General features: G+C 41.7%; 1 protein-coding gene across 1 annotated transcript in view; it reads right to left on the reverse strand.

The window, feature by feature from the left end:
* Window positions 1-5,181: 5,181 nt before the first annotated feature.
* The window catches only part of cacna1aa (calcium channel, voltage-dependent, P/Q type, alpha 1A subunit, a), a 67,804-nt gene continuing 45,072 nt past the window's right edge, over window positions 5,182-27,913 (reverse strand). The window contains exons 38-47 of the mRNA XM_042392248.1: window positions 26,321-26,417; window positions 21,759-21,873; window positions 21,101-21,208; window positions 19,966-20,069; window positions 17,567-17,682; window positions 17,274-17,406; window positions 15,438-15,551; window positions 11,708-11,924; window positions 11,158-11,441; window positions 5,182-9,119 (exon numbers count right to left, since the gene is read on the reverse strand). Coding sequence (XP_042248182.1) covers window positions 8,307-9,119; window positions 11,158-11,441; window positions 11,708-11,924; window positions 15,438-15,551; window positions 17,274-17,406; window positions 17,567-17,682; window positions 19,966-20,069; window positions 21,101-21,208; window positions 21,759-21,873; window positions 26,321-26,417 — 2,101 coding nt within the window. The 3' untranslated portion in view covers window positions 5,182-8,306. The remainder of the gene's footprint in view (window positions 9,120-11,157; window positions 11,442-11,707; window positions 11,925-15,437; window positions 15,552-17,273; window positions 17,407-17,566; window positions 17,683-19,965; window positions 20,070-21,100; window positions 21,209-21,758; window positions 21,874-26,320; window positions 26,418-27,913) is intronic.

Here is a 27,913-nt window from a genome sequence, read left to right on the forward strand (position 1 = left end):
CTGGAGTGATGTCATATTTTGCAAGAAGGATTGGTGGAGATTGTTAGTGTGGGATTTATTTTTGGTTTAAGTGTTAACATGGGGTGTTTGAGGGTGACAGGAAACTGTTTTGGGTGTGAAGAAGTTTGCTTCCTCCCCCCACAAATTCACATCCCCCACACTCATTTAAAGAACAAAAGCAGGGGCAACTCAGGAGATTGCAGGCCATAGAATGAGGGGGAAGCTGTAAAGCCATTGACTCGCTGTATATGGAGAACACTTAAGAGTCCCATGGCTCTGTAATAAAGTGTTACTGTGGCCTTAATGCTGTAATGACAACAGTCCAGCCATCAGGGTGCAAAAGGTTAAGTCAAAACTTCAATTACGTGTGGGTGGAGTTGACGTAATTATCAGTTAATCGTTACCACAGTCATTCTGCATCACCAGAAACAGAAGATGCTTTTTAACGAAACTCCATTATTATAATTTTTGGAAATGTGTGTACTTAATCAAATAAAATTGAGCTTTAAAAGTAGGTTGGAAGTTTTGAGCTGTGATGCCCCAACAGACAAATCCGGCAAGACAAGAGAGGTCAAACAAGAAATGAAAATACTCTGTCTGAACATTTGTAACAGTGAATGTAGTTAAAGAAACTGGGAGAAAAAACGTGTGAAATTCAAGGAGAGGTACAGAAATGGGAAAACAATGATACTAATTACAAAACAAGAGTAAATATCGTCAAAACCTTCATCCCATTTAAGCTCCTTTTTCTAGTGAATATTTTTCTTCCACCCAACAAAATAATAATCCAACTAAATAAACAGTGTGTCAGCCTAATCTGGGGAACAACCAGGGAAGTCACCAAAAGAAAATTCATGTGTAAAAGCAAAGAGTATTGTGGTTTGGGTGCTGTAGAGCTCAGTGACAGATTAAAAATTGCTTTTGTAAAAAAAAACAAATCTGCCGCCATCACCAGAAATGCTCTTTGGGTTGGAGATCTTTCAAAGTGGAAAAAAAGAAGAGGCAGGGCGAGACTTGCCCCTTATTATAAATTATTATACAGGGCTTTTATTACACAATACCAACATATACAAATAGACTGGGGTAGTTTGCCCAGCAAAATTATTTAAAATAGAATTAATGATTTTAAAGATGGGGGATTAATTAATTATAAAAATTTAACTTATAATGAAAGCACAGTGATAAAAAAATCTAAAAAATAAGAATCTTTCAGGGGGCATTAGGGATGTTCGGTGGTTGATATCTGTGGGAAGACTTCCCGTTACAGCTGTTGTGTCTTAGAGTTGCTACATCACAACAAAAGAATGTCCAATGATTTACTGCAATGATGAAGAGACACGGCAGCATCTTCTAACAGACTGTTAGGAGGTCTAGGATAAATTGAAAGCTGATGGTATACATTTGATTTATGTTATCATTCTGTCATGAATTGTATTATGGAAGATGAACTGCCATCAAAACATTTACAACTGATACAGATAATGATATGTATTGTATGTTTAAAACTGTGGAAAACAAGATGTGCTATAATACAACAGACTGTAATCAACAGCAGCACCGTAACCAAACAGATACTTGCTGACCTCCGGAGGAGGAGATAAATCTCAGCACCTCCCCTGGAACACGCTGGACTTATGAACTGACAGCAATTTATACAATATCACCAAATTCTCTATGCACTTTATAGATGTTTTGACTTTGGCACTGGTTGCACTTTATGTATTCTATATGTAATTGTTATTTATTCTGAAGTTCAATGAAGATCTTATAAAAAACGCAACAGGGATTCACCGGTGGCTGTGTGTTTGTGTTGGGGGAGGGGGTTAAACCCAGGAAAACAGAGGAATGAATGTTGGGGGAAGTGCCTGTGTGGTGTGAGCCCCATGAGGCCCCAACTGTGCTGCTTATTCTTCCGGCTGAAACCAGAGCACCCTGTCTGTGTACACAGGACTAGGAGGAGTGGCCGGAACTGTCTGGACATGCCTGTGAAAATACACACACACACACACACACACACACACACACACACACACACACACACACACACACTCGCTCACCTTCACGTACAATTAAGTATGTCTGTCTATTCCAATCGCTCAAATACTTTCTTGACTCTTTCTCTCTCCGCCTCTTGCTCTCTTTTGCACAGGCTCATTGTGACTGAACATGCTGACTCATTCATGTCCTCTGCATACCTAAGCATAAAACACATTTTCTAGTATTTTTCAAAGCTGCTAGAATTTCTGCATCATAGCAATAGAGCATATACGAATTGTGATGCATATGAGCTCAATTTTAGTTAACTTAAAGCTGCACTGATCGATATTTTTATATTAACAATTGATCAAATAACTACGTGTAAACCTGTAAGCCTTTGAACATAGAGGTGCATTTAGCAGCTTAAGAGACAAATATTTCCCTAGGAGATGATAGAAGCCAAAGCAGAGCTGAAAGGAGAGTGTATTTGACTTACACACAATTTTATATGGTGATACTATGTCAATGTTGATAACAGCTTGTGCTGCTGCCCAAAAGTAGTCACAAAAAAACAAAAAAAAAACAACTTTTGGTGAATATATGTACAGTGCTCCCTGAAAGTCAAAAGCTTGCTCTGCTCTGAATGCTCCATTTGCAAACTTACATCTACTTCCTCGTGATAGTGGGGCAGCATAGTTCAACACATCATAACAGTTGTTAGTTTTGTGATAAAACCACCAAATTTGGCAGATGTGTTGATAGATATATTGGGAACAAAACTGGATAGTGGGCCATCACAAACTCACACCCTGTTGGCCATGGCAGCCATTTTTCAAATTGGCCACCAGCGGTTGGTCAAACCTTCCTATCCCATTGGACCCACATGCAATAATAGATATAGTCTAGATCGTAGTAACCCTGAGAACCAAATAAATTACTCATTCACAATTGTTTGGACTTTTACAAAGTAATTAGTTGTTTCATTATATGGGTCATTCCACCGAATCAGTGCCAGGACATTACATGCATAAATATACATGAAAAGTATCTGTATAATACATTATATTATCAAGCAAAGTGTCCTGCACTTCGTCCTAATTGCAATTTGAAGATGCGTCATGTAAAACCTTAATAAAAACTACCTAGAGCAATGAAAAAATAAAATTTTAGCCTATCCCCACTCTCTAACTCTATACCTCACCATGACATATAATGATTAGAATCCCTCAGAAATCTTATTATTTTGTATTATTGTGTGGCTCTCTTTCCAATTTAGACATAAAATACATTTTCTCATTGTACATTCATAATATGTTAGTTAAAATACACCTTTTATTCGTTTCCCCAGGTTTTCACTCAGTCCTGTTAACCTGACACATTCCCCCCTCAAAAAATTTAGGAAATTCCACAAGTCACATGACCAACAGGAAGTAGTATCATCTGAGTCTCCTGTAGACCATGGGAATACCAAAAGTAAGCTCTCTCACTCTGTTTTCTGTATTTTTGATCATATTGTAAGCATGAGAATGTCAGTACGTAGAATGTCAAGCTCAACGTTCAGTCCTGTTACCTAAATTATTTCTTAGATATGTTTTTTTTTTTTTTTAAGATAGTTTTGGTAAACCACTTGAAGGTGCTAAGTGTTCTCATGCTATTAGCACTGATGCCATGTGGCTACATTTAATGTATTTGTTAATGCTATGCTAAAAACTTAGTCCTATTACTTTCAGTCCTGTCACTCATATAAAGTATTTTTCATTTAGAAACCTTGTAAAAAATAAATAAAATGGCCTGAGATTGACCTATACACATTTTGAATTGTTAAACATGTTAGTAGATACAGTGCTGACAAGACAAAACTATTCAGTTTCCTGTCCAAGGTCCTCCTTCATGCGTTCTGTGAGGAAGACAAGGAAGTTACATAACATATAACATGTAGAGACAATGTCACCATTTTGTTACATTTTCTTTCATTTATTATTGCCTTACATTGTAATAAAACATGGAAACAGCGGCTTAGGGGTGGCCAAAGTGTTCTGTGCCAGTAACTGCTGGCAGCCATTTTGGAAAATGGCCATCATGGTCATCAGAATGCCAATCTGCTATGGCCCAATATCCAGATTTCTTCTAAATACATTAAGCTATATATGTGCCAAATTTGGCACTTTTATCACAAAATGAACAAGAGGTTAGCTATGCTGCCCCACTATGTTGACGTCAGATTGTTTGCACATACCCACAATGCGTCTGTTGCTTAGCCTTTGTTGCCAAGGTTGTTCCACATGTTGTTTGCGTTGTTCACCCACATATTTTGGATTGGATGTATTTGAGAAGTTTCCATTTCAAGTAAAGAACGAAAAAAAGAGGTGAAATACCACTACTACCGTTTGTTTATGTAGCCTCCAGCTGGCCTCCAACTTGGAGGGGGGCCTTAAAGAGACAGGAGCTAAAACAGCCTGTTTCAGACAGAAGCTGAACTGAGGGGCTGCATAAAGGGCCAGTATAAGATAAGTATTTTACTGAACTGTAAATCATGGAAAGATATTCAGTAGCCCCAGAATATGAATATAGACCTGGAAATGTGCATGATTCATCCCTTTTAAGGCAAGATATGAGCCATACACACCCACAACACATATTCTCACAGTTAAAAAAAACAAAACAAAACAACAATGTGGACAAGAAATGACCTCAAGGAAACAAGGTGTGCATTCTCTCTGGATTTTATTCTTTAGGAAGAGTTCTGTTTGGAATTACAAAATGCACTGGTAGAAATAGCGGTGAGACAGGTTGAGAGTGCGACAGATAAGAGTGTGAGAGAGACAGAGTTAGAGAGAGAGAAAAAAAGAGGGAGTGAGTGAGAGATCAAAGTTTCCACAGCCAGTTTTAATGAGTACATCATCAGATTTGGCTAGCTCCTGCACCCCCTGACCCCCACAGAAAGTAGAAGGGAGAATACACCATCTTCTGAACTGTACTTTCTTTTCTTTGTATACATATTTTTTCTTTAAAAACAGTTCTTTTTTTGTGGTGTCCTGAACATGGTTGTGTTGTGCCTCAACCCCATGTAACAGAAGAAAAAAAACGAGACTCTGATTCTCACCAAAGTCTCTTTTGTGTTTTTACTCTTTAGACATTTTTTTTTTTGTAATTTTTTAATCCTTTTTTGTTCTCAAAAATAGAAGGAAAAAAAGGAAACGTTGCTTTTTAAAAACATCTATCTATTTATATATCTTTTTTTATTCCTCTGAATTCATTTATCTGCTTTTTCTTTTATGTCCTGAAGATGACTGTTAACCCACGGTGTGGCATGCACATAGCACATGCATTTCTGGAACTAGATATTTTTTCCTTTTTTTGATCTTTTGTACTTAAAAAACTTTTTTTTTTCTCTTCTCAGTAGCGGCTTTACATTGCTTTTTGAAGACTTTGTGTGGTTAATCAGCGTGTTAGTGGATTTCACTGCAGCATAGACACAAAGATGGATGGTGAATGCTCAGGGCTTTGCATGTTTCATTCAGGGGGTTACTGACATCACACACACACACACACACACACACACACACACACACACACACACACACACACACGCACATATGCACACACAAACACGCACACACATAGTCCAAGGTTGTTACAATGATTTGACTGAAACATCTTGAAGATCTCAAAAGGATTTCTGGAGACAAAGAATAGAAAGCAAAGCCAGCACAAAACAAAAACACCAAAATTGATCAGAAACACACTCATACACGCAACAACCCACTTACACACACACACACCAGAACCAGGAGCTACATACCTAGTGTGCTTTCTGATTTTAAGTGTAGTGAAAAAATACTTGTCTGTGACATTCCACTGAGGTTGGAAAGACACTAATAGGCAGTTTTTTTTTCTTTTCTATTTTTTCGGTGCATTCTCTGGTCAACATGTGATAGGCCTCCAGGTAAAACGTAGGTTAAATAAATCATTAAATCCATAAATTAAAGAATAATAACAATGGGGCTGACAGTGGTGTGCGTTAGTGAAAAGTGTTAGTTTGAGGCACACAGAGAAACACACAGAAAGAAATTAAAAGATATATAGGAGTGATACACACATAACATTGATGTTTTCCAGGACCATGACGAGGCCCAGACATCTTTTCTCCAACCCATTTGAACTGTTGACTCATGATCCTGTGCAGTTCAGCTGCCTGTGTTCACACTTGGTGAACACAGATAAGGTGGTCTACTAGTGAGAGACTGAGCTAAACTGTACTCTTAGTGCACTGATATAACAACTCTGATTCAGAAGTGAAGTAAAGGGAGAGATACAAAAACCAGAGGGACACTGTAGGTCATTCAGCGCCACCCGAAGGTCACAAGTGGTGGTGGAACTCTGCTTTAGCATCTGCAGGAGAATAAACTCACCCATTGATATGCAGAAACCTGTAGGGCACTGCTGTGTTTGACATGTGATGTATTTTTCTAAAAGGGCTCTAGATAAGATTTTATATATTATGTATATAAATAATATTACACTTTGGGTAATCTGTGATTCACGTTTGCCCTCCTGCAAACACATTCTCCCACAGTGCAACTGTGGATTAGAGCTCCACCCCGAAGGTTGGACAAATGATTAACTGAGCTCAAAATTAAACAAACATACAAATATAAGACCAAATATGGAGATCTGTCTCATTATCACGATCGTTATGATCATCATGAGCTATTGTATTATCTGTTTATCCATTATTATGGTCAATAACAAAGAAAACAAAGATGAGGAGTTTCTCTCGTTTCTCCACCTCTCTGTTGGTCTCTTTCTCTCCGACGTCTCTGTTTTAACCCCAAACCCTGGAAGACTTTGAAGTGTTACTGATTTGTCAAACGTATTCACCAATATGGACGAAAGCAACGTTCGTCACCGTGTCTTTTATCCGCTTACCCTGCTTTCCAGTATATCACTGTAGGATTATCACCTTTGTTACAAAAAGTTACTTTTACAAAAAATAGGTGCATTTCCAGCTGTATCAGTGGCAGGCATTTGGCACAGAACGTACAGACAAGCAAGCAAAAAGTAATCATTTTGTTCCTTATAGATATACATAACTATCAAATCTCCCTATAGCCTTCGATCACTTGATTTTAGTGTAAATGAAGGTACAGAGAGAGGAATGTGATACAGAGGAGAGAGAGAGAGAAACAGAAAGGTACTTTTACTAAAAAGAGAGAAACCCTATAGACCACAACAGAAAAGACCAAGGAAAATTTCCCCCCACATACAGTAGATTCTCATTGTTGCTAGTATTACTATTATTTTTTTGTATCATTCATGCAGGATTCCACAGGGTGTACAACTCCGCAAGTCTAAAAAACGAAGCTGTGTGGGGTGCAACAGAAGATTCAAGCTTCAATGTTTTGAAGAAGTAGAAGAGAAGGAGGAAGAAGAAGAAGCAGCTGCAGGAATAGAAGAAGAAATACTGCAGAAAACAGTTATTGGATTTGTTTGTTTCTGTTTCTGAAACCAATCTCCGCGTTTTTTGTTTTCCTTCTCTCATAGGTTGAAGTTGGTTAAATTGTTTGTTTCTGGGAGGAGGGTGTTTTCCAGGGACATCCCCAATACACCCATCCTGTCCTCTAGGCTTGTCAACCCATGCACAACACTCCCCAACTCTCCCACCCACTAAGCCTTCTCACCTCATACAGGTGGAGGGCTCATTGTCAGTTTTGTTTTTATTTAAAAACACAGATGATAAAACTCATCAATATTCAACTGGTGGCTGGGAGGGTTGGATTTGATTCCTTCTGCAGCTAACATAACTGAAGTTAGCTTTGAGAAGCAAAAAAAGTGGTCGTTCTCTTGTCTCTGACTGTAAAGTGTCTTTTGTCGAGTCGCAACTCTTGACATCTTGTAAGTGGCTGTAGCTCGTTGCCAGAGGCATAATTTAAGACACACAAAGACTAGTGTCCGTCACCATTCCTGCTTGCATCCTTAAAAACTGCAGTTTGAGGTTGGTCTCATTTGGCGTCAAGAGATGAATGCAACAACAATGCAAGCAGAACATGGAGGTGGTTTGTTTGTTACCTCCTCTTACACCATTTGTTTCTCCAGATCCTGCCTCAGCATTTTTGTTCCATCCTTTCATCCTGACACCTATCCCCCTCATCTAGCCCACCATCCCTGGGACATGCCAAGCAGTGGTGAAGAGGAAAAAATCGAACAGACAAGAAAGAAAGAATCATGTTTTCCCTTGGCAGTCAGTGCTCTGGCTCAGAGCTTCCGATCTTCATCTTTCAGTCCATCTATACTGGTTCCTCCTTACACCCCTCCCCCATCCCCAGAGGCTAGCACCAGTCGTCGTCCTCCGTCTCGCTGTAGGGTTCATGCAGGCCCTTGCGGGGACCCCTAGGATGCCCACCTGGAGGGGGGACCTTGTGAGGCCCAGTATGTGGCGGTCCATGGAGATGTGTGGAAGGGGATGAAGAGCGGTAGCCATTGGGTAGGCGGCGCTGGACAGCAGGCTGCACTTGGCCTTGCACTGGCCCAGTCAGGGCGGTGGTAGGAGGGGGCGCATGGCGGGCAGTCCTAGGTGAGGTGCGACTAGGCTGAGGGTGGGGCGGCGGATGAGGGTGGGGGTTGTTTACAGGGTGTGGCTGAGGAGGAGGGTGGGGGTTGTGTGGCTGTGGTTGGGGGGGAGGTGGCAGTGGGTGGTTGGCCAGGGCATGGGGGTGTGGGTTGCCACCTTGCATGGGGCTCTGCTCGTAGGCAGGTGGTTCATGTTGGGGCTCATAGTCCTGGTAGTCCTGGTTGTAAAAACAGCCATCCCCTTCCATGGAGCCACCTCCTCCACCTGTGTCTCCCCAGCGAGGTGGGGGATGATGACCCTGGCGAGGTGCGCCATGGTGGGCCAGTGGTAGGCCAGCAGGGGGAGGGCCCTGGCCTTGGGGAGGCTCAGGAGAAAAGCGGCGGGGGGCTGGGGCTGGGGCTCGGCCCTGTGGCCCTGCAGGTGGTGTGGGCATGGCCTTGCGGACCACAGGGGAGTAGGTAACATGGGGCCGGGGTGTTGCGGGGGTCTGAGGCAACTGTCGTCGGCCTCGGCGCGGTGTACTGGTCCCCGAGGTTGAGGGAACGGGACTTCCGCTGACCGAACTACTGCCCTACACAAAAAGTGAAATAAAGCAAATAAAAAGAACGAACCACAAATTCAACGACAGAACATATAGAATAAAGTAGAGGATGGGAAAGATAGAGTTTGAAAAAAATAGAGAGGGAAAGGAAGAATGCAAGATAGAGAGAGAGTTCAGATAGAAAAGCAAGAAAAGACAAGAACAAGAACCACAGCAACAATAAGAATAAAAGCACCAGTCAAAATGTAAGTGGAGTGGAGGAGAGAAAGGCAGAGATGAAAGGCATTAAAAGTAACAGAGCAGAAGATTATGGATAACAAAGATGGGATTCCAAACAGCACCATACATAGAGAAGCAACATGTCACGCAGAGGAAAGAAAACAAAAGACGACAGGAGAAAAAAAGGGTAAAGGGTTGATTTCTGGAGCAACACATGTGGTACAGGGTAAACATGATAACTAAACATACGTAAAAATGCGTTTGGGTTTTAAATTGTTGTGAGTTGTTGTAAGTAAATTGTTTGATATTTATGCAACATCTCAAGTTCCAAAAAATATTCTTTATAGCACAAAGACAAAAATTCAAATGTGAAAAAACAACAAAAACAATCTTTCATCACATTTTCAAGTCAAAAAATGAAAATTCTAAGGTGGTTCATATTTTCCTTTTATATTTTAATATAAAATGTTGCAGGGGATGTGTTTGGAAACATTGGGTATGTTTACATGCACACTAATATTCCACTATTCCGAATATGACAATAATCTGAATTTGATATGGGTCATGTAAACAGTATATTCCGTTTGGATATTCTGAATTAGACCTTATTCCGAATGTAGTATTTTCCAATTAAGATGTGGGATATACCGGTATGATTCTGGTTTTAGAAGCATTCTTTGGACATTTATACAGCACATTCAGAATATGCATCTCAATGGGGGTTTTTACTGCGGTTTGCGACGCACGGTCCTCTTGCCCGTTTACCCCTGCGCAGGCAAAATGACATATACTGGAGCAGGAAGGCAGACAGAGGAGAGGAATGAGAAGAGAGTAGAGAGCTATTCAGGGTGGGCTGAAAAAGCAGAGTGCGCCTTCTCCTTGACACGGACGGAGGGGATTGGTTATTATCCTTGTCGTCACTGACGGTGATGACTTGGTGTGATGCAACAAAAACACTCAGCAGTGTAGTAAACATCATGGGACAACCTAGGTACTGTATGTGCCTGTAAGTATAAATTCAGTTTTATCAATATCACTTATAAATACCAGACAGCAGCTCACTAATGTTTTTCACCTCGCTGGTTTACTTCACTGCCTGTGGAGATCTTGTGATTCCTGTTCCCACTGGAGCAGAGGGAAACCCTGAAAACCCTCTGCATGTAAACGGGAATATTAGTGGAATATTCATTCAGGAATATATTTTTTGGAATAAGGGCAAAAACCAGGATATTTTGTGCATGTAAACATAGTCAATGTCATAAAAGGAAAGGTAGTGAGGACATGAGAGAACATCAGTAGTCTAAAAACATTTAGGCAGGGGAGATAGGGACAGCAGTCAGGTACACAAATATACATTCTTATGCATATTTGTTGGGTTGTTGGAACAGTGATTTGATAACAGTGACTTCATTTAACAAACATTTACTTGTATTTGCATGTTTGTGTCCATCTACACACACACACACACACACACACACATATATATACATACACACACACATGTACATACTGGATACATACTGTTTGAAAGATTAGTCTTTTTAAAGAGAACACTGTGTTTTGAAGCACAACAACACATCTTGGCCTCTAGTTGACATCAAATAGTGGAGTATTATTCACAAGAAAACCAGATCAGTGATGGCAAACTCAACGCCACAATAAAGTTAGGTGTTTCGTTGCTGCCAGAAAAGAGAGCAAGGGCATTATTAGCAAATTACACCTGTTTACCCCCATCAAACTAAAGGCCCATGGGTTATATTTTTCAACATAACACTGAAAATGTGTTTACATCACTGCCTGTTTTATTAGGAAGAAACACGATTACCAATCTAAGTACCCAGAAGCCCACCTGTCTGTGTGTCATGCAGTCACGACCCTCGCTGGGTGAGCGCGACCAGCGCCGGTCTCTTTCTCTCTCCCTCTCCCGCTCATGCTCTCTTTCGCGGGAGTGCCTGTGTCCATACTCGCCCCCTCGCTCTGCTACATAGCGCTCTTTGTCCACAGAGCCGTGGTGGTGGTGATGATGGTGGTGGTGCTTGCGGTCTTTGGACCGGCCGCGATCTCTGTCACGATCCTTGTCCTTGGACGTCAGGTCGCCCGACTGGGTGGTTGTGCTCAGGTCTGTGCCCAGGCCTGATAGTGGAGTTTAGACTTATTATTGGATCACACTTTTACCACTATTTATCATCAAAATAATGCGTAGACAAAACGAAGTTAGCCTTTACATATTTTTGTTCAATCTTCGTGCTTAATTATCAATTCATTTTTGAGAGTTCAAGAGATCTACAGTAACTTGTAACCCTTTAGGTTACAGGTGAAGCCTTGAATCTATCAACCTCCAAAAGTATCATGTTATTGCTTTCTATAGTATATGGGTGTTGGTCTGTGGCCTTTCCAACCTGTGTCAGCCTCCGTGTAGCGACAGAGGGACCTCTCAGAGGCCCGATGACTCCGATCTTTTCGCCGGTGTCCGTGTCTGGAAGCTCGACCCTCCTCAGGTATTACACGCTCCATGTTGTAATCATCTGGCCCTCCTTTGTCTCTGTGGCCACGCCCAGACCTGCTGTGGCCCAGTGACGAGGCAGAGCGCTTCATGGGACTGCTGTCATTGATGGTCTGAGAGAGAGAGAAAGAGACCACCAGGAAGAAGGGGAGAGAGAGGGAGAGAGAGATGCAGGGAGAGGTGTTTTCTTTGACTGTCGAGTTGGTGTTTTCTGCAGGCTATGAGGTAAGAGACACTGTGTGTTTGTGTATATGTGTGCAGGTGTTTGAATGGGTTATGTTTCTTGAACTCTATGCAAGCCCCCCACCCGCATCCAATCCCTACACATACGCATTAGTAATAATGTTCCAATCATGCTACTTCAAAAATACAGATACTGAGAACAGCTTATTGGGCAGGGGTCGGCAAAAAGCAGACAGTGGGCCAAATTTGTCCCTCCATCACAATTACAAAAAGGTATCTTTTCTGCAGTATTTTTCATAAATCCATTGTAGATACATGGAACAATATAAATTTAAGCCATGTATAAACAGAAGTCAGCATTATCTTAATTTCCCATCCAATATTCAAAATCATCCATGTGGCGTGAGGAAAGCAAACCACTTCTGGGACTCATTCTGCAACAGTTTATAATGTGGACAGCTCCTGGTGCTGAAATCAAATAAACTCACCCAATATATAACAGAACAGTCTAATAAAACCACTACTTAAATGAAACTATCTTACCTCTTTAATTCAAACACGTTTCATTGCACAGTAATAAACCAAAAAAGTCTTTACTGACAGCAGCCATTTTGATGATGACCAGGAATTGGCAAACAAGGGTGAGATCACATCTATCAGAACTTTAAATGCATATATTTCAGTAGCTGTAGGTCTAACCATGAGTGCACTGAAATACCAGCCAAACAGTGTAATAAATCGTCTTTGTATCCAGATAAATTTAAAAGTAGTATTGAATGCACACAGTTAGACATTTGTCTCCACTTCACCTGTAAAACTGTGTTGGTCCCCCAATGAACAGTGTTAAGAAACACCAGCTCATGGCTGAAACTACAGTAATTGCCGACCCCTGATACAGAGGAATCAAAAATAAAAATAAATAAAAGGAGATGATGGCAAATGGCCATGCCTTCCATGCTTCTGTTACTTGCTTTGTAAAAGAAAAAAAGAAGGGATAGAAGGGTCAGTAGGACTTGCAACACTTCTCCACCCTCATCAACCATAAACCCCTGAATGTGGCACATTCCAGGCTGCACAAAACTCCTCTATTCCTGCTCCCCTCAGCGTGCTTTCCTCCAGCCATGCAGGCACATAGGGGTTGTCCTGCGTCCTCTACCCACATGAGAGCTTCCTCGGGACAGCAGGGCAGAGCCTATGGTGCCACAAGTTGCTGACCTGGGCATGTAAACCATATCAGGGTACATCAGTGCTAGATCCTTAGGGCAGGTGAGCTGGCCAGTTTCTCCATTGTTTATTAGATAAATTGATTGACAGTTTCGTATATAAAACACAAGATTATCTGGCCTCATAGGAGTAGCACTGAGAATCCCAATAACGTATCCATTCACACGCACATTTAGCAACAACATTCCTCTTTCTGTCTCTCTTTATTACTCACACACATACTCACATACACACACGCCCACTTAAACACATTTCAACATATTTCTTGCATGCAGGTGGGCAGGTGTGAATGGAGACTTTGACACAGAAGGGGAAACACTGACAACATCGTTATACACAAGCACACAGGCATGGGGACATAGAACAAAAAAGCACTTGCAGCAGCAGCTAAGAGAGAGAGAGAGAGAGAGAGAGAGAGAGAGAAGACACAGAGGCCACGAGACAGTGGCATGACAGTTGATGAGGAGAGGCGACGTGCAAAGTTCAGCGCAATTCCAAACCCAGTATGTTAACTGCATGATAGAGAGATTGAGAGAGTTTGGAAGCTGAGCTGGCATCAGATTAGATCATGCCAAAAAAGGTTAAATTTATAAACTTTAAAGAAACCCCTGCCCTAAAAAAAATGATAAAGGCACATCATGAGGACATGACAAATGAGGGAAAAAAGAAGTTTCAAGAGTGTGTGAGAATGAAAGGGACAGAAAAGAGAGATAGAGAGAGAAAGATGAGACAGGGAAGACAGGGTACATACACTGAGGTTACTGCCACGTTGCTTCCCTTTCCTCCGCTGCTGTATGAGCACAGAGAAGACACACACACACACAGAGCCACAAATACACCAAAGGTGTGGTCACACATGAAACATTCACACAGAACCAGGAAGAGAGGGAGAGGGAGGGGAGAGGGAGAGAAGTAAGGGAAGAAGGGATGGATTGATACACAATGGAAGAGAAAAAGGGTAAAGAGGAATACAAGTAAAAACCAAAGAGTGTTAGTTGGAGGTTGAACCCAAAAAGAGATGGAGTGTCACGATGGAGAGAGGAAAGAGAGAGACAGAAAGAGAAGGAGGGACAGAGAAAGAGAGTCTGATTAGACACCGAAGCAGCAGTGAAGGTGGAAGAGAAACACTTACCACAGACATTGGAGGGTGGGTGGCACCAAAACAGTGTTATATAGACAAGGTCACCGTGAAAATGCTCAATCAACGACACCACGGTCAGCAATGATGACAATCAGCAAAATAACCACACAAATGGATATGCATAATAACACACACACACACACACACACACACACACAATTACAATCAAACGACAGACAACAGTGTGACAGCAGCAGTGTGAGTTTAAAGACACGGAGAACAGTGACAGCACAGAAGAACTGCACACACCCACACACATACACACATCTATAACGCGACATTTCATGCTGGTTCCAGTCCTGGTTGAAAAAAAAAAAAAAGAAACAAGAAACAAGTCCCCAAAAACTCAAAAAGAGTTCAACACAGGCAAAACCTTTGATAGGAAGGAAGAGAAAAAGTTTAGTACATCCACAACAACAAAAAGATAAATAAATCAGGGTCTTGACAAAAGAAAAGGAAATAATGGGGGGCAAAGAAGTGTGTAAAGTGTATGTATATGTGTGTGTGTGCACACATTTGTATTTATAAATGTGTTGTGTGCATATGACAACCAGAGCACTCACCAGGGTATGAAACAATACAAAAATGGATGAGTGTGTCAAATGGAGACAGGACAATCACGGTTAAAAACCTTCATGCAAGTGAAGGGATGAGAGGAAGAGAAGAGGACCACAGGAGAAGAGGAGAAAAGTAACAAAAGGTCTGACTTTGCTTTGCTATGGTCCTTTTGAATTCAAGTTTGGAAGTCAACATTTCAGCAAAACATTTCCATGTTTTAGACAGAAATGTTGTCATGTCTGGTTGATCTTTGGCTAAAAAAATGATCTTATATCTTTGTTTAATACTTTGCCCAGTATCATACCAGAAGCAGTATGCATTTTTTTAATTATGGCCCTAATTTAGAAGAAATCCCTTTAGACCCTGTGCCAAACTTTCTCCACCATGGATTAAAGTACCCACAGCAACGAATCATTAAGCAACGAGTCAGACCTGTGTGATCAATTCCAACGAAAGGAGACGAGGAACAGAGAAAATGGGGGAAATAGAAAGAGAGTGGAAAGGTGAGAATGCTGCTCACTTGGTTGTCGCCTGGGAGGCGGGGCATGGAAGCGGCCCTGCCGTGGCCTTCCATTGGTGGAAAGTGCTCAGTATCCGAGTAACCATCCTGCCCCATCTCTCTCATCTCTACCGTCTGCAAACAGAGCAGGAGAGCAGGAGATGGTGTGACTGGCTGCCATGAAAACGAATAGGGAGTAGGGGTATAGGTAGTAAAGTTTGTTATCCAAAGAAAGCAGAGAACCAAGGGTCTCAGAGAGGAAAAAGTAGTCAGTTGGAGAATTTGGTGAGTGTGTGTATGGTGTCGGACATTGCCTTTTTTGTTTGGTTCTTGTTTTAGTTTAGAATTGTGCGATGAATGGAAAAATAGTAAACTGAGGGTTTGGAACTTAAGTGGATACGTATGCTGTCATACTTTGGCTGGCTAGTTTGCACATACAGCATTTACGAAGATATCAAATCTAAATCCAACATGTTGTTTGGTCATATCTATTTTGTTTGGAGTATACTGTCAGCCTTGGGCAGAGTGAAAAAAATCCCCACCACCTGGGATCGCAAGACTATAGATACAGATAAAAGTACATGAGGAATTTCAATAAATTTTGAATTATGTAATGCTGGAAAAATGCTCACCACTCAAGATTGAGTCAATAAGTAGCATGTGCTTGCTGTTGGGTGTTACATTTTCAATGTAAAGCCATTTGTTGTCTAATATCACTGGTTGTTGTTTTGTGCTTTATGATTTGATTTGCCTCAACTGTGGGTTATCATTCAAACTAGTTTGAATGAAGCCGACAGCCACTCTCTTCTATCCGACTACTGGGTTTAAACTTCTCCAGACCTCTGTTGATTGATATGGAGAAGTGGCTATGTTATAGGGCTGACTGATACAGAGACCTGTCAGGCCCTCCAGGAGGTCAACAAGCAGAGAGGTTTAACATGACGACAGAGACGTGGATCACTCTGAACTGAAGACAGGGGCAAGATAGACTCCGAATGAAATGTGGAAATGTACAGTGAAGGAAAAATTCTGTAAGATATAAAATTGTGTGAAAACACAAGTTTGAGAGATGAAATCAAAGAAAGTTTAATGATGCTGTCGATGCTAACTGAAGAATCGAGGTAAGAAAGATCCCAGGAAATGAAAATGACCTACTGAGTAGAAATTATTAAAGGAACAAGGCAGTAAGGATGGGACAGTATGAGCTCTGAACTTCTCTATTTTGTGCCAAGGTGATAAACATGGAGGACAGAAATCAATTTCACTCACTTGATTTGATTTTCATCTTATTCATATGAAGAAGGGCTGCCCAGTCCATATGTTTTGAGTATGAATAGCTCTTTAACTGCAGAGAAGCTTCAGATTATATAATACATGCCGTATTTAGGAAGAATGCTGTTTATTCATGCATTATGTAAAAACATGAAACAAGAAGCAAGTCAATGCCCTGATCAACAGCAGATTGCTGAAATCCACCTTAATGTCTACTTTAATGTCAGTTAGTGAAGTGTAACACAAACCTGAGGTCTTTATCTATGTGTCTATTCATATAACACACTGGAGTTCTGAATAAGCAGGATAATGGTTTCCATGGAAATGGATTGCCTATATCTGTATCTGCAAAAAGACCATAGTCTCTTATAACATTATTGTCCTCAGTGGTTCTTTGGGAGTTCATTTGGAAGCAATGACATGAAAGTAAAAACAAATGCTGAATGTATCGAGTGTTTGAATACTTAACACAAACTTGTGTATGACATGGATGTGTTTTATCTGTTTTGTGTGTGTGTGTGCTGACAGGTGTGTGTGTGTGTATGTGTGTAATCCTTGCTGTGTGTGTGTATATGAGCTTTCTACCTGAGAGTTGGTCATGCTTCCCAAGCCATCCTCAGCGTGTCCCTCAGGGCTCCAGCTGCCGACCTTCTGGGACATCTCCTGAGCACGAGCTGTCACCCATGATTGGCTCTCCGGGACCCCCCCTTCCACCGGCCTATCACCAACACACATACACAGACAGAGAGACAGACAGACAGACAGACATACACGCGCATGTGCGCACACACACACAGTCACAGACACATCTTAGTTCTCTGGTCTGCTTTCAACAAACCATCTCCTGTAGAGTGAAACATGCTAAGAGTCCAACTCACAGGCTGTTGACAGTCTCAGTTGTCTCAGGTGGAGGTAGGGCGTTGTTAAGTCCCGGACCCCCATCCTGGGTGGGGGAAGGTGGCTCCACGCGCTGAAACAGTAATGGCGTTCGATTCTGTGTGAGATATACAACATGGCCGTCGCCAGCTATCAGGCAGACTGACAGGGAAATGGGGGAAAAGGGGCAGAGCAGGAGCAGAGGGGATGCAGAAAGGGGGCAGTCGGCTGAAGCGAGGCGAGGCAAATGAGGGGAGAAGTAATATAAGAGGAACAGATGGGAGAAGGCACTCTTGAGCAAATGATGCCCAGAGATGGGTGGACTCAAGAGTGCATTCTGGGACCCAGCAACTGTGTTGCCTGTAAGGCGTCCAAGTCCGGGAAAGGGAATGCTTTATACAGTCACACACTGAGTTTGGAGCTCAGGAATGGGTCAAATGAAATGATCAATGATAATTGTAATGTTGATAGGAGATAGAAGCAAACATAACATGGGTCCACAGCAGTGGAAGTAGAATAACAATTGATAAGCAGGGAGCAATACAAGAGGGGCCTCGTTCAAAGGGGGGATGCAGGACATCATGGCAGATAAACACTGCAACAATCCTGTGGAGGGGAACATATAGCAAGTGAATTGCATGATGGGACAAGTTGAATAGGAAATGCTACATTCACAGTCTTTCATTTGTTAGTCATCCACTTCAGAAGTTGCAACAGTACTATTTAATTAACACCATTAAAAAAACTTCAGAGCATGTTATCTCAGCTTTCACATTCAAATCATCCACTTTTTTGAGTTTTGTGATTTTAAAACAATTCTTTCTATTTTCCTTCCTACCTTCATTCAAACCTAAAGTGTGGTAAACCCCCCATCTATGTGTTGAAAACACTGAATACAACTGATCCATGCAGAGCTGTGTGCGACATGTAAAACACACTTATCACTTTCAGACTGTTGTGTGCTGTTACTAATGACATTTTTGGATCAAGAAACCCTGCAGAGGTCTCTCACTGGGTCTATCCATACCATATGGTAGCAAAGTCCTGCTGCCCAAGTAAGACAGGTAGCAACCTACAGTGTGGCAGGTGGAGTGGGGGGGGGAGACTGTGGAGATTATGTATGTAGTGAAGGAGAGAAGGGACGAAGCAAGTGAAAAAAAATGGGTTGAGTGTGGAGCACAGTGTGTGGCCAGAGGATTGGGGAGGAAGGGGAAGGGGAAAAAAAGGGCATGAGAATGCAGAAAGAGGGTGAAGGAGTTTTGCTGTCATTTCAGAGAAATTGTGAAAATCTAACTGCGTGCAATGAAAAATCAGATTGATGTGTGTCCTCAGAAGCATGCAGCTCTCATGCAAATGTTTTTGGTTCAAGCACAGGTTGATGGCTGCATCAACCTGTTTAGGGACATTAAACGTAATTTCTATTAAGATATCATCGTATGATATCCATCACTTCCATCACAAATAAGATGAAATACAGTGATATTAGTGTGACAGGTGACTGACAGGTTTTCTGTCCTTTGATAAGGGACAGTGTGCTAAGTGAAGGGTTGGGTGCAGTGCTATCATAATGTAATGCTAACAGTCCAAGGTTACAAGCATGGGGAGTGAAGAGGTACAGTATCTTTACAAGCAGAGAACGGTCGACTCCCAAGACAGAATCAAGCTCAGCAAAAGAAGCCATTATGAAGGTTCCCATGATGTTAAGGTATGGGTACTTTAGGGATTGTGACAATACTTCAGTCTGCTTAAAACCAAACCCTGCACTCTCCAACAAAAATATTAATCATGTTGGAATCAACCATCTACCTTTAGTACTTTAAATTTAGTGAAAACTAAAATAATTTGCCTCATGAATAATGTTTGCATTTTTTTCTGTATAATGCCATTGCTAAAATTAGAAGCAAGAAGTAGCAAGCATTGCCCAGCAGATGGCAGCACTGTTATTGCTGTTAGTGAGGGAGCATTTCATGAGAGGTGGCCATTAATATACAAAAGTGGTGTATATTGTAGGGAAAATATTAGGTATACCATATAATAAAATGAAATTCAATACAATAAGACTACATTACAAGTCTACAAATGATCACAGACTTGAATGGCTCCTTGAAGTCTCAACAAAAAGAAAATATTACAAGCTTCACAAAGGTAGTGAATGATGCAGGGTTATTGGATTGGATTCCATTTGACTGTTATAACCCCTGTATACCCTTGTAGGTGATTGAATAAGGACTCCTCCATAGGTTATTTGAACCCTTGATCTAGACAGAGGTTGTCACAGCCAAGGCTTGTATGAAACGGGTCCACAGCCCTGCAGCCTCGATTTCAGTTCGTCAGTCTGCCTTTAACTCTACAGGTCAGATGCAGGTAGAGCATCGTCTTGTTCTCCTAGAGACAGCATTACCTGCTCATCCCGGAGAGCCTGCGAGCGTTTGATCTTGCTCTGGCGGTAGTACTCCATGATCATCATGGCAGCGTAGATTTTCCCAACTGTCAGGTCTGTAGCTGCTGAGAGAATGACAAGTTACCCTGCAAGATTAGACCCTTTGGTATGGACCCTGAGCGCGAGGAATGGTAGAAAGGGGTGAGGCATGCACACAAACAGTACTTGAACTCTCAAACACAACTCAAACACTCATGAACATTGAGCAAATAGTCTTTTCACAAACAGATTGATTTTTTTTAACAGTATCTTAATTTTGTTTTACTTTCTATAGCACTGACATTTATCACAGGTAAAATCTTGTAATCAAAGCATTCATTGTGACGAAACAATATGCAGTCCCCCCAGGAATTTGCAATCATGTGATCGCAAGAATTAACCCAATTTTAACTGAACAAGCCATTAAAAAAATAAACCAAAATAAATAAAATACAACTGTGATATCCAGTTGAAACTGACACTGACTTCTTTGGACTTGGTTCCAAATGTGATGCTAAATACATCATCTATTTCTTCGCTCCTGGCTATTTTGATAATAAATCTCATGCATTACACAAACGAAAGCAACCGCTGTTATGCAAGTAGTGCTTTGGCACCTGTGCATATTGTTCTCAGTGTTATTAATACTATGGTGGGAGATATACAATATTTTCTTTCAAGCACAGCCAGCCATCTTGTGTATAGAGCTGACTGCCCCTGGAGTGAAAAGACGTCTATAGAGAGTTGATCTATAGTGAGGCACCCACTGATCTCAGGCACAAACGGGTGGAGAAGTGTTGGAGTCTGGGACTGGTGGTGGTCTATTCTGGTGTGTGTGATTTCTGCATCTGAAATAAGCAATAGGGTATTGTGTGTGCAGCCTGTGTGTGTTTCTTCATGTTCACATAGTTATCTCTTCATGGATGTAGAGTAATGTGGGTGTGGATGTGTAGGGGTGATGTGCCAGCTGTATCAGAGGGTGCAGCAGAGAGAGAGACTGGCTGAAAGAAGCGGTCCTCAGGTGACGTGAAGAGAAACAACGTTGGAGCACTGGGTGGCACAGGGTGGCTGCATCCAAGCCACATTGCTGCGCCTGTACCCACACTCTGCAACTTACACTTGTGCGGCGTAACCAGCAAATCCAGGGTCTTCTGGGAGAGATTGGGCCAGATCGCCATCATCTCTTTCCTCAGCTCTGCGTCCATCTGGTGCTTGTCAATACCACCTAGGCAGATTCAACAAATGCATACATGCGTACATGGACACATATTCATTCATACACATATGGACATGAGCATGCACACACAGAAATTCACAAAAAAAAGTTGACTCATACACAAACACATGCACATTCATACCCATTCATATGATACAAAAAGGTATAAGAGAGGACATACAAACATGAAAACAGACAGAAAAAACATGTTTTAATTAGTTACTAAGGTAATAATATTATAAAGCATTCAGCTCTGAACATTTAAGCAGTTTAAACTGTACACATGCAATCCAGTTTTTTAAGCTGAAGTAACAGAATCTCGATTCCACATCATCTAAAACTTCTGCCTCACACATAAATTAGCAACACGCTACACACAGCATCTACTGGCATAGAAAGTACACTGTACTTAAGCTACAGAAGGAGAAGCATCAGGAAGGACCGAAGGTTTCTGGGTTCACGGGACAGAAATAGCGGATAGCGCTGCACTAAGAGGGAATAAAAGAGCAGAGGAAAGCATGTGAAAATTGGACCAAAGAAGGTAAGAGGGATTCCAAACCTTCCGTACCCTTGGCGATCTTGATATCCAGCGCTGTGCGGATCAAGGCCATGAGAGTGGAGTTGAAGTGGACTGTGTTATCATCAGCCACAGGCAGATCCATACGGAGCAGTCTCTGTGGGAGAGCCAATCAGGGTGAGTAGTGAGAAAATCAGGAAGCAAGCAAGGCTGAAATGTACGTAGAACCTCCAGGTGACAAGGGGGAAGGGCAGGAAAGGGAGGGGGATCAGGGTGAAGGGTGGGGTTGGGGTAAAAGAGCTGTGCATAGCATCTGTAGCAGGCTCTGACTCTCTCTGTCTCCCTGTAACAAATGGCTTGGACTCAGCTTCAGTGTCAAATTGGGCACCCTTGATTTTCAGTGCAGCAGTGACATGTAGGGATTCACAGATTTGAATCTGTCGTGTGGTATGAGAGAACCTGTGAGTGCCAAGGTGATTAATGCTCACACTTTTCCAGATTTGTCCTTCGACTCACATATTCACTTGTTTCATAACTGTTGTGTTAGGGTTTTATGATTTTTGTTATATTTATGTTTTTCGACATCCAAAAGACCTCACAGGTTGGTTAAACTGGCAATCCTGAGCCTCCGATGAAGGAACAGGAGGACAGGCTGAGCAGCAGCTACTACTATCCAGAGCTCCTCTTAGGGGATTGGAGGTTCACAGTAAAAAAAACAACAGAGACCAGATGATAAACCAATAAACCAAAAACTGAGGGACTGCTTCAAGGAAGGGGAACACTTTGGTTTTCATTTATTGGTTTGATCCTTTATAGGTCTTGTTGGTTTAAAATAAAAACACCAACTCACAGATGACAGAGTGACGTTTGTGTGTGTTTGGTGACAGAAGACGACGACAACCCAGACATGCAGCATATCATGCCTCCCCCCACACCCCTTTAATCCATCCATCAAAACTTTTTTTTTTTTGTTAACTTAATTCTGAATTCCCCCAAACCTTTCTTGCACATCCCATCCCCATGCGACATGCGATGCACACGCAATATGCCTCACAGGACAAGCAGCTGCACAGCCGTACACAGAAAGCATCCTCTGTTGACGACATTAAAATGAGTTTGTGAATTGTTGTAACGTGGCTGTTATTGGAGGGAATAAGAAAATTTGTAGACAATAGGGCTAGGCTGAAAAGATAGAGCAAGTAGCTCTATGGCTAAAAATCTGATGTCTAATGTGTGAAAAATGGGCACAGACTTAGAGGGTTAATAGGTGAGAGAGCAGCATTCTGTGGAAAAAGAAAAAAAATAAGAAAACAACAACATGGCCACCATGGATGTGTTTTTTTGGCGCAAAGATGTGTAATGATTGTTCAGGTGAACTTAGTCCAGGTGTATGTAGAAAATATGAAGTGAAAAAAATATTTATTTTGCCAGAAAATAGATATAATAAGAGTTGAAAGGGGGAAGCTTAAGGGAAAGAGATGATAGAGAACGAAAAATTAATAGGTCAGGAGCTGGAGCATGTAAATAGAAAAACTGACCAAAAATAGACAAACAAAAGACAAAACAATGCAAAGAAAAAAAGAAACATCACCGCACTTAGTTGGCTGTGTCTGTGAGAAAGCGGTCCTGCCTGAAGGCTCAACTGTCTCTTGTCAGGACAGAGAAGATCAAAGGTTAAAAGCACTGGAGCTAGATGGGTCATTGTTCTGTGGACTGGTTGGAGAGTCAAAGGTAAGGGTTTGGATTTCTCTCATTGGCAAGGTGCTCAGGGAAACCGGTAGGGGAGGTAAGGAATAAATGTAGAGATGGTGGCTTTCTGGAATATCGTTCCAGTAATCATTTTTAAGGGGTAGATTAAGATGTTATGTAAGCTTTGCCAAAACCATGCATGAAAAGCATGTTAGGTTGTTGAGCAGGGGGATTGAGGGTTTAATTTTTAGTTCAGGGAGGAGGCTTTTAGGAAAAACGTTTGAGGGTAAAACCAAAAAGATGAGGATAGAAATAGAGCATCTAAAGACAGGATGGATAGTGGGGTTATAAAATAGGACATGATTCATTGAGAAATACACAGAGCTGGAGGTGGAAAAACCTGGGTCAAATAGTCAATCTTTGTTTTTTTTACTATCCGAAGCAGGTGGAGATCATGGATGGAGTTTCCCATATAGGACAATAGCCTTACACTGCAAAAGCAAAGTAGCATATGAACTGACAACTTCTTTGACACATTATAAATTGCTCTCTTATGAATTATAGATGTGTTAGCACAGTAAAACATCAGTACTATTTGCCCCAAGTCTTCTGGAGAAGGAGAGGGGAGTTGGATAAAGCAATGGCTAGCGATGGAGTGATCTCCTGTGCCTACAGGCTGTTTGGCCGGCTGCCCCATGAGGCTCACAGTGATCTGTCAATGATGTGCCATGAGACATGTTTATCATAGGAGGTGTTACGGGAACATGTGGTAATATGAAGGCAAATTTGTTGTTATCATTCTGTATATTTCTATTCTGATAACAAAATTGTGTGTCCGTGCTATTTATATGAAAGACAGGAGTGGTGGTGGTGGTGGTGGTTATCGGCCATGCAGAAGGCAGGTGAGGGAGTGTTTATGTGTGGGGAGGGGAGCATTATGCAGAGATGAAGGGGGGGCTGGAAACAGAATAGAACTGCATTGACGACAGAACCAAAGGACAAAGAGAAGATTGGACTTGCAGATAGAAAAGGCTGCTTGGGGGCTTGGAGCTGCTACATGAAGGGTGACAGATAAAGAACTGCTTCTGTATGGCAACCAAAGGCTCTCTGAGGAAAACACATCACTGACACAAGCCCTTCTGCTCTCTCTACCATGAGAAATAACAGAGACTCTCTATGTGTAGGGTGATATGACCTAATTCTTTGTGTGTGTATGTGTGTGTGCATGTGTCTGCCCCATCCACAGGACGGAACGAGTCAGAGGACGTAAGTCTAGCGGACCTTCCAAGCCCTGCTGCAAACGCATGCATCTTTGAGTATGTGTGTTGAGCAGCGTCTACATGTGTGAAATGTTTGTCTAATTAATTGTTTGGGGTTTTTTTGTACTTAGACATTTAAAAAAATGCTTTCATATTTACATGTATTTATTTGCAGAATAATATGACACTATTGATTATAATGTACATGGCTTTGGCATGTTTGTGGAAGTGAGCTTGTGTGTTCATCATACACGGTGCAAACGAGCTGAGAAGGTCCCTCTATTCGTTCCCTCCTGTGGATACACACCCCTGTCTAACCCTTCACCCTAATTGTCTTGCTACCTCCACCCGCAAATCCCACACCACCACACAACGCCACAACACCGACCAGCCCACCCCCACTTTCCACGAAAGGAAACAGAAAAAGAAAACAGAACCAAAGAAACAACAACACTAAAGGTTACACCACGTTGAGCGCTTAAATCCCTGGCCCCTCCCTCCTGGACCGCCCCCCCCCCACACCACCCACCCCCCCGACACCCGTAGGAGACTTGGGTGAAGGTGGGGTCCTTTCTGACCTTGTAGGCCACCCGTGCTGGACACCTCTTCCCGAGGCCTAGTGGAGGACACATGTGCCTCAGCATGTCATACATTTCCCTGCAACTGATCCTGCCACTGCATCATCAGCCAGTGCCACCACCCCGTTAACAAAGCACAAAAAAAGGGAGAGATAGAGATATTGAGAGAGATTTAGAGGGAGTAGGAGGGGTGACGGTTGATTAGAGAATAGAGTTGAAAAGAAAGAAGAGAATCAGTGTCAGAAAGAGAGAAAAGGGGAGAAAGAGAGAAAAAAGACCAAAACAAAGTAAAAGAACAAAACAACAGAAAGACAAGGTTATTGGGCTGACCTGGAGAGAGATTGTGACCGTGTGGCTTCTCTATGAGCTACAGTACTCTCTTACAGTTTGTCATGTCAAAAAAGAGAGGGGGTAAATGACAGAGCTTAGGGAGACAAGAGGAGGAATTTGAGAAGTAAATGATCTCTTTAAGCATCAGAGGACAATTCTGCACAAGCAGGACAAAGTTATATATATATATATATATATATACTGTATGTGTGTGTGTGTGAGTGTGTTTGCACAGAAGAGCAGGGCAGAGCTTGACAGCAGGCACCAAGCTGCTCCTGCTCGGATGGGGAGAGAGGGGAGGAAGAGGAAGGGGTGTCAATGCAGTTTCTGTCTTTCCCCCAACCCCCAAAAACCAAGAACAATGCAACACTACAGTGGGCAACCGTAGCTTGCTACATTATAGCCATGGCTCCACAGCAAGCAAAAGAAAAAAAGAAAAAAAAAAGAAAAAACAATATTCATTAAAAAAAAAATTAATAATGATTTATTTTACAATGTGATAAAATGTCTTAATGTGGATTTTTTTTTTTTTTTCATTTCACTTAGTGCATTTCACATGCTTCTCTGGGTGTCTGCATTGTCCCGCACATTCTCTCAGCATTTCAGAATGCAAGTCGATAATGGTGGAAAAGAAGTTGTAAAAGAAATGAAAAAGAAAAAAAATAATAATAAAGCGGCATTCACTCCATTCCTGGATGCTGTGGCTAGCAAGTGTGGTTGAGAGGTTTTGTTTGAATGGAAGTCAAACCTTGCAGGCCACCCTATGGGGGCATTTCTTGCCTAAGCCGAGAGGCGGGTCGATAACTCGTAATAAACTGTACATGTCCTTATAATGAATGCGCCCGCTGCAAGAAGAATACATGGGGGTTAAGAAACACACTTACACACAGGAAAACACACACACACACACACACACACACATACACACACATCCAGAAAGAGAGAACATTGGGAGGAAGAGCACAAGATTGACAAGTACACAATATCTGAAAATACTTTACAATATGTTTACAGTAAATAACAGACTCTTTAGACACATCTACACCAGAATGCATATATGCAAACTCTACACCCAAACGCGCTCACACACACACACACACACACACACACACACACACACACACAAATAGTAAACACAACACTTTACTGCATGCCACACATTATTAAATGTGGTCCTTAGCACTGCCAATACAGTTTCACTTTTCCAAAGTCTGTCTTATTCTGTTGTTTTTTCTTTCTCTTCCTTCAGTTCAACACTGATGTGTGCACGATGTAATTAAGGAATTGCTAACTGAGTAGAAAAGCATGTGCTTGGTAAACAGCTAACTGCTTAATAGCTGCTTGTGGTGTGCAGATCCCCTCCCTCTTAAATATGTGTTCAATGTCAGCCATGTGTCTGTGTTTCCAGTGCAGTGGTGTCCATCTGACAGTCAGTAAGGTAGTGGTTGAAAAACATGTTAGTTTCAAGCAATTTTCTCTCAATTTACATAATTTTTTTAAAAGAAGAGTTAAAAAAGAGGCTATTTTTGAAAACGTAAATAACATTTTAAACATTTCTAAAATGTATATATAGATTTCTAAGGCATACATACCATAGAATACTAGCAGAGGTTTAGCCTTTGATAATCCGCTATGAACTCTTTCAATTTCCCAATGTCAATTTTGTCCCTCTGTTATCTTTCCTGTAAAACTCATCATTACCCTTCCATTAATTTTGTCATTTCTTCTTCATTTCTCATTCTTTCCCAATTTCCCTGTTTAAAAGGAGTCTATGTGCAGTCTACAGGACAGCATGAGGGCAACAAATGAGCACTGGAATACAGATACCATGAAACTTGGCATGTCTACAGTAGACATTTACACTACAGAGTCAGACACGGGAGGTTTTGTTGAGAGTGTAGACTTTGCCATAATAAGTTTTTGGCGATATGCAGATTCCAGAAGTGGGAGAAGGTTTGGGAAGGGGTAGGAGGATATTTTCGGACACTTTATAGAAAAGGGGAGGAAGAGGACGAGGGAGGGGTTGTGCGGTGTGAGTGAGATAACCAGATGCCTGATGAGGTTATGCTCAGGTCCGTTACAACCCTCTTGCAGCTGTTTTGCTAGAAAATTCTGTTGTAATAACATGTCGACACTCACGTTTTGTTTATTTTCTGTCTTTTCTACGCAATTTAAAATATCTTCTGCTGTTGTTTTACACAAATAAAAAACAAACAGTTGCGGCATTGTTGAGAAGTTACTGCTTTCATTGCTTGGGCCTTGCTCTGTGTGAACAAGCATATTAAAACAAGCACAAGAAACATAAAATAATGCATTTGATGTGTCTGGGTGTGACGTCTAA

The sequence above is a fragment of the Thunnus maccoyii genome, chromosome 18 (assembly GCF_910596095.1).
Source record: "Thunnus maccoyii chromosome 18, fThuMac1.1, whole genome shotgun sequence".
NCBI classification, from domain to species: Eukaryota; Metazoa; Chordata; class Actinopteri; order Scombriformes; family Scombridae; genus Thunnus; species Thunnus maccoyii.